This window comes from Triticum dicoccoides, chromosome 1B (assembly GCF_002162155.2).
Source record: "Triticum dicoccoides isolate Atlit2015 ecotype Zavitan chromosome 1B, WEW_v2.0, whole genome shotgun sequence".
Lineage (NCBI taxonomy): Eukaryota > Viridiplantae > Streptophyta > Magnoliopsida > Poales > Poaceae > Triticum > Triticum dicoccoides.
Window position 1 is genome coordinate 102,003,329 of NC_041381.1, and position 7,741 is coordinate 102,011,069.

The 7,741-nt window shown below is 45.5% G+C and overlaps 1 protein-coding gene across 1 annotated transcript; it reads right to left on the reverse strand.

Annotated features, from left to right (window-relative positions):
• Positions 1 to 411: 411 nt before the first annotated feature.
• Positions 412 to 7,292, reverse strand: LOC119302078. The gene is made up of 6 exons (XM_037579097.1): positions 6,768 to 7,292; positions 6,612 to 6,674; positions 6,457 to 6,518; positions 6,120 to 6,377; positions 5,883 to 5,989; positions 412 to 668 (listed from the first exon to the last, which is right to left on the reverse strand). The coding sequence occupies exons 1-4, from the start codon at positions 7,245 to 7,247 to the stop codon at positions 6,146 to 6,148; spliced, it is 837 nt and encodes a 278-aa protein (XP_037434994.1). The 5' UTR covers positions 7,248 to 7,292; the 3' UTR covers positions 412 to 668; positions 5,883 to 5,989; positions 6,120 to 6,145.
• Between the last annotated feature and the right edge of the window lie 449 nt (positions 7,293 to 7,741).

The following is a 7,741-nucleotide window of genomic DNA, read 5'->3' on the forward strand; positions in this document are numbered from 1 at the left end:
AAATAGAGGAGGACCTACATTGCTTTCCTACACACACACACACACACGCACGCACGCTCACACACACGCACACACACCAAGTACTTGAGAGTGATTTTTTCCAGGTTGAGCTCCATAGTACCTTCTATCTATGTCGTTCGTACCAGATTCCCTTCCCTCGAGATCTCAACCATGGCCTGCGACCCATTCTGATTAGCAGCAGTACCTCTGTCGCACCTGTTGTCTCCCTACACACACACTCCCCCCCCCTCTCGAGAAACTTCACGATGTCTCTTATTCCTTCCCTTTTCTCTCTCTAGTCTTATCCTCTATCTCTCCTCTGTTCTCTCTCAGAGCCTCCTCCCATTTCTCATCTATCTCTTTTTTATAGAAAAGGCAATTTCCCGAGTTTATAGATAAAGCCAAAGGAGATTCACAACACCGATTACAACCATTAAAAAAGTCTCACAAGTTGCTAAACAACCAACAACCAACAAATCCCACAGGAACAGTTCAGAAATGATAAACAGGCCAACAACCAGGTACCAAAAGAAAACTAGTAAATGACCCGATGTCCACTAAGCTAGAGCCTGCACCCTTGGTGATAGAGAGTTCGACATAGCCCTGAAGCGAGTGCTGAGTAGGTCCGTGGCGTCGATGTCATACCTCTTAACCAAAGGCCTCCACTACTGCATTAGTGTGATGGATTTGAAATAACATTAGCTGGTTTCGACAGGAACACATGCTCGATGGTAAACTTATTTCGAGTAGTCCAAAGAGACCAACTGCAGCAGCAAACCCAAACTAGAATATGCGTCTCAATGGAGCAGATAATGCACTAAAAAGCGGCAGTAATTGAGCAAAAATCGGTCGGAGCCCAGCTAACCCTCAACCACGACCGAGTACAACTTCATAAGAGAATGACAAAGTCACATGAAAACATAATATGGTCAGAATCTTCTGGCCTAGAGCAGAAATAGCAAGTAGAATCAGCTTGAGCATTATGATTCCTAGTTTGATCAACATCACGAAGCTTCCCATGGATGGCTTGCCAAAGAAAGGTCTTAGTTTTCAGTGGAACACGAGCCTCCGGACACCCATGAACTTAGAAGAACAGGACCTAACAATAAGGCTATGGTAAAGCTAATCGGCCGAAAAATTTCTAACGGGGGATGAGGCTAGACCACTGAGTCCAGAATCTCCGAGAGTGTGAGGAAAGTGGCATCAAGTTGATGCCATTGCTCCAACTCTACAAGATATAGGGAGCAGTGAAATGCTAAATTCCAACAAGAATTAGTAAGATCAAAGATAGTAATATCAACATTACCACAAAAAGAGAAAATGACCAGGAAAGAAGAGAAAAGAGGGGTGGCCCATGCCACCAATCAAGCCAAAAGCGGCTGGATTTCCCATCTTCAACAATAAACTTCACATGAGATCGGAAAACATCTTTAACCTTAGTCAAAGCTGCCAAAATTGGGATCCATTATTAGGCAAAGCCAGCAGATCACTAGTGGAGGGAAATATTGTGCTTTAAGAATAACAAACCAAAAATTCCTAGCGGAAGCAAAAAGAATGCACCACCACCATTTGACAATTAAGCAACAATCATAATCAATGTGTTAATAATGCCCAGGCCACCATGGCTTTTAGGCTGGCAAATGATTTTCCACTTGACTAACTGATCCTTCTTTTTTTGTCACCCGAATTCTAGTAGAATCTGCTATGATGCTTATCAAGACCAGTGTGGGTACCCTCAGGTAGCCTATAAAAACCCATAAACAACATAAATAGGGAGGAAAGAGAAGATTTTTTGATGAGAACTTCCCCAGCAACTGTATTATATCTACCACAACACGACACAACCCTATTGTTCACCTTAAGAACCATGGGTGCTAAGTCTTTCGTACACGCTTTAGAAGATGAGGGGGAGCGTGAGCAGAAACCTGGCCCTCAGCTCGAACATTGATCTGAAAGGCTTTACTTTTGGGGTATACCTCAGTGAAACCACTTTGGACCCGATCTGGCGCACTACATCAATTCCTTGTATGAACTGGGCCAGACTAGCCAAAGAATCTTCATCCACGTAAATAGGTTTTCTAATGAGGTCACCAAACACCATCAAACACGCCTTGTTACGCATGATCGAAGGAACATCATTTAACAAAACACAGGTATCCACCAAGTTGCCAAAGCATCGATCATCGTCCCCAACCTTTTTGACAGAAATTACAAGCTGGTTCACTAGAAGCATAAAACTAGTGCTCTTAGATAACATCTTTAAACTTTCCTGGGACTGGGAAAGCAATCCCAAATTCTGATTGTGAAATCTACTGGAACTACCAGTCCCAACCATCCGGACCCCATTCCCTTAGCTCATCTGCAATTGTCTGCAGTGTCACATAGCAGATTGGACCGAGATGATAGCAACGTCGGATGGCTGAGGTGCAACCGGAACCATGTCCAAACCACCATCTGAACCAAATACGCACCACCTGGCAGGCCTAGACTATACTGCTTAATTGAAGGAGGTTTGGAGCGATTAGTACAACCCACTGTGAGGTGGCTTTCAACACAGCAAATCAAGCATAAAAGGAGGAAACATACAGCGGGATTCAGAGTGACCCAGCCTATGCCATGCAAAACATGTGAGAGAAGGATGACTCGAGCTATTACCAGAGCCACCCACCGGTGGAGCAGATCCAGAGATTGGTAGGGGTGGGTGAGGATTCCATCACCAGAGCCATCAGAATTGTCATTCGACCAAAATTTCCTAAACTTGTTTGGTCGATTGTTGGGAGGGCATTTTGGAAGCCACTAGGACGGGAATTGGGACAGAACTGCCCTTGGAACCCATAAACACAGGAAGGAGGAGCGAGTAGAGCAACAGCTGCAGTCGGCCGAGGAGCATAAGCATGGGGGAGGGGGCACGACGCCCGACGCTGTCGCCTCCCAGGTATCTAGGGCAGAGGAATCTGAGCCTACCCACTGAGATGGGATGGGGGAAGCAGAGGAGCGAGTTGCCGCCATCCTTTCCTCCTGATGTGTGTGCTGCTCCTTACACCACTCTTCTTCCCGAAACCAAACCGGTGGTGTGCCCCATGCCTCCCGTTCCTTGGTTGCACGCTCGCGAGCCTCCTGCCCATGCTGCAACTTAGCCCTCAACTCAGCCTCAGGCGCCACGGAGTCCAGAAGTGGCCTCACCAGATCCATGAAGCTGCCTCTTGCCATTGGTGTTGCAGTCGCCCAACAAGCCTATCTTCAGCACCTCGGCAAAGGAGCGTGTCAAAGATGGGGGTGGAAGGATTTGGATGGAACGAGGAAGGAGGTTACCAGATCTGATCTTGCAAATCTTAGTGCAGGAAACAAAAAAACCCTAGGATTAGGTCGACACAACCTCGACGGGGCCACATATACCCACGGCATGGGCCAACTGGCTGCTCTGGGCCACTCACGGGTGAAATGAGCCGAAGCCCAAAAGGGAGAGGGGAAAGAATAACCGAAGCGGTATCCAACCCTTGGACAGGGCCACCACCCTGCACAGAGCCCACCAAGGTCATAGATGAGCCCACCATCCCACAAGCTGACGACCGGATTAGTGTTCTGTCCCATAAGTAGAAGAACTAGAGACAGGAGCCAAAGGCGCCGCTGGCCAGCTATCCGGCATCGACATTGCCAACGAGATGATATCCACACTAGGATCCAACAAGGGCCGGGCCCAGAGTGGTAGAAAATGTGCGGCCCGCACAGGGCCCAAAAATCTAGGGGGCCGAATTTTTCCAAATAGGCCTAGTATTAAAAACAAAAAACGGTACTGGGCCGCTGGAGTGGGCTAGAGACCTGGAGTCGAGGCGACTAGGCATCGAGCGACGAGCGTGATCTCCCCGACTCCTCCTACTCGATCGCTACGGGTTTCCGTAAAAAATAACTCGATCGCTACAGTGATCGGGGATCGCTAGATCTGAATCGTGAAAAGTGAAAACTCTCGATTGTGGGGCGTCTCGTCGCCCCATCCCTGGTGCCTGGTCGCCCTGTCCCTGGTGATTAGATCAATCAGATCACAGGGCGACTGGCCGCTGCCTACTTGCCTTCCTCGCCTCCTCTCTCTCAATTTGGATTGATCGCTAGCCTCCAAGTGCTCAAAGAATACTAAAAAACGAGGATGCTCAAATAAATAGCAACAAGGAGTTGGATAGGTATGACTTTTTTATATGTCCAATTGTTATGTAAGATATATTATATATTCCTTGGTAAATTAATGTAAGAGCGTTTAAATCATTAAAGTAGTGAACGCTCTTGTATGAGTTTACGGCAGGAGTACGTTATAATTTTTTTCTATGATATATATGTACATTATAATTGCTTGTTAGTTCTTTTTTCAATAGGGCCCCATTTTTTAATTTCGCACAGGGCCCATGATTTTGCCGGCCCGGCCCTGGATCCAACGAGGCGGAGGACACAGTGAAACCGGGTCAGAGCCAAGAAAACCAGGGGAAGGAGTAGGATGAAGTAACCTACGAGCGCGGCAAGATCTGGGCGTCACAACCACCCAACCTCGACCCCTCTCCCCCCGAGACGAAGAGCTACGAGCACTGAGCGGACACCAGGTGCAAACTTGCGGAGTCAGCCACCAGCGCCCCCCAGGTCACGCAGCGCCGTCGCACTGTCACCATGGGAGAAGGCGAGGGGGAGCTACCAGCATTCAAAACATCGTCGACATCCACATCCAGTGCCCAGAAGTGATTGGTGGGAGACTGCACTGGAGAACAGAGAGTGAGGGAGGGGCGGGGAGGGTGGAAGGAACCGGGAAAGAAGGGGAGCAGGATGAGCCACATGGAGATCCCAAAGCGGGGAGGCAGGGCAAACAAGAGAAGGGGAGGGGGCGACGAGGTAATCGTAGAAGGGAAAGAGAGAGGCCAAGATAGGGAGCCATCCTCACACCCAGTAACTCCACACTCGACCTCTCTCCTCTATCTCTCACATATTCTTCATCTTCTTCTTCTCTCTCTCCCCCCCATTTCTGCTCTTTCACAACCACTCTCTCTACTGCTCACATGCTGAGAGGGGATGGCGCATTCTCTCCCTTCCATTTCACCTATGTTCTTTCTCACACGCACAACCTAGTCCCATTTCACCTTTGTTCTCCCTAACACACACATCCTAGTCCCATTTCATCTCATCTCTCTCTCTCTCTCTATCTCTCTCTCTCTCTCATTTTCTTGTTCTTCTTCTCTTTCTCTCTCTCCTCCCCATGTCTGCTCTCTCACAGCCTCTTTCTCTATTGCACACACGCCATGAAGCAGGAATCCTGCATGGAGAATCTGCTTGTGTTGTGTGGGGGCAGCTCATCACGTGAGAATAGTGACAGAAGATGATGCCAAAGAGGGGCCTGGTCAACGCCTGGTAATGACGCAAGAGCGGTCAGACGTGGGCTCGCGGTGCTCCCAGCTGCAACGATCATGATGTCAAATAGACGGTCATGATAGCAGGTACCGCAGAGCTTGACCTGCAATTCAACTTTCCACAAGTTCCTCCATCTTCACTTTGGTGAGTGCGTCGACGACTCCAAGCTCCGCCTTTTCTGTTTTACATTTGTTAGCTTGCTCTTGTTCGCTGCCCTATAAATTGTTTCCTCGCACTTTGTATCTCTACTATAGCTGTTTGGAAAATTAGCAATTTAAAGTCGGGCTCAACGAGCCTACTGTCTAAAAATATTTGTATGCATCACATCAAATTCTCGAGGTGAATGTATGAATGAGTGCATACATTAGAAATTTGGTTCACTAATTTCCCGCTGACTCCTATATTACATTTTTTATTACCCGCAATCAATAACCATACCACTCCCCTAACAAATAATGGTGAATTTACATATGTAATAAAACCTGAAATGATAGGCATACCTCATAAAAAATTCGTGTAGTTCATCCTTGTTCAGTGGATAGCCATTAGAAAATGTCACAAACAAAGTTCTCTCATCAGGTGGAACATCAGATAGGTCTTGCGTGATCTGCAGATAAATATATTTTTATTTTCTCTTCAAGCTATGCACTGCACTATATATTTGGATGAAAGCTATCAAGTCTTATTGGAACATAAACGAATGAACATGCAAAGAATGATCAGGGACGATGACTTACTGCGTCATGAGGGTTCTCTCTTAAGCTCAACTTATCCAACAATGTGACCAAATGGGAGGTTGGCTGATAATCATATACTTCGTCCTCTGTATCATGGTGGAGCATACGACTTGTTTGAGGATGGATATTTCTTGAATTTGAGCCTTCTCCATGACGCATTTGACTTGTTTGAACACGGATATTTCTAGAACTTGTGCCTTCTCCATGATGCTTCGGATTGTTAGCATACAAAGCCTTGATCTTGGTAAGAAGGTGTTTCTGCATATAGATGATATGGTGAATCAGAAGGAGGAGAAAATACTTCACAAACTATTAACAGATCTTTCATTAATCTCACCGAGCTATTAGGAATATGTTCATGCGATGATTCTCCATAGGCCTCTTGGTAAGATCTGTCATCTGCATTGATGATAAAGCAAACCACAAAAGGGTAAAACCTTGTACTAGTAACTGATCTGATCTTGAATAACTATATGTGAACACTAGTCTTACTGAGATATTAGGAATCTGTTCATGCGATGATTCTCCATAGGCCTCTTGGTATAGATCTGTCATCTGCATAGATGATAAAGCAAATCACAATAGGGTAAAATCTTCTACTACTAACAGATCAGATCTTGGATAACTAAATATTAACCCCAGTTTTACCGAGCTTGCAGTAGGAACCTGATCAGTCCTGGACTGTCCATAGGCTTCTTGGCGCAGGTATGTCATCTTATTACGGACAAAATTCATCTCTATCCTTTCTCGAAGATCTTCTAAGGCCTCATAACAGATAGTATTGAGGTAGAGAGAAATTCCTTCAATAGCTTGGTTCTGAAAGTCACTTCTTGCTATAGATCTGGCCTCTGAACCACCGAATGCAAAATGGAGAACTTCCAGAAAACGTTTTGCAGAAGAAACAATTGCGCGAAAATGGTTGTCACCAAGAGAGTATATGTGCTGAAGGTAACCAACTTGGCCATTCCCTTGTTGGAGCCACAACCAAAAGGCAATTATCTCCATGGAAATGGAAGACTCAACTTGAAGACCAAGGACCAAACGAAAGAACAACACTCGAAGTAGCATATAGGAAGAATTTGAAGCATTATTCAGTGGATCTGGTGCCATGGAAGGTGTCGAAGGCATACAGGAGTGTATAGAAGAGTTGCTAGTTTTGAATCAACAAAGACATACGGGGAAGAAGAAGTCAGGAAGAATAAGGTATGTGGGCTTTCTTATCATTTAAGTAAATCCAGAAGGTTCAAGCGGATGTTGATTGAGAAATTAATTCCCCCAAAGTATGAGTAGAGGATAGGCAGAGGCGACAAAAAAAGCAAGCTGTTGACAGTCTATACTCATTAATGGCAGCCCCATTATAGCCACACTTGCCAAATAACTGCTGATATTTTTTTTTGCATGCTTCACCTTTCTAGTAATCTCATACTGTACAAAATCACCAACTGTATCATGCGACATATAAAAAATATATGAAAATATTCATTATTTAATGCTATTTAAGGCGCTCCTATGTATATACTTAGGCTGCTTGTAATGGGGTGTATCATATACTAGTATTATGCATATGATACTAGTGTATGATAGTACATCCGTAATGCATAGTATCATATGTTGGTATTATA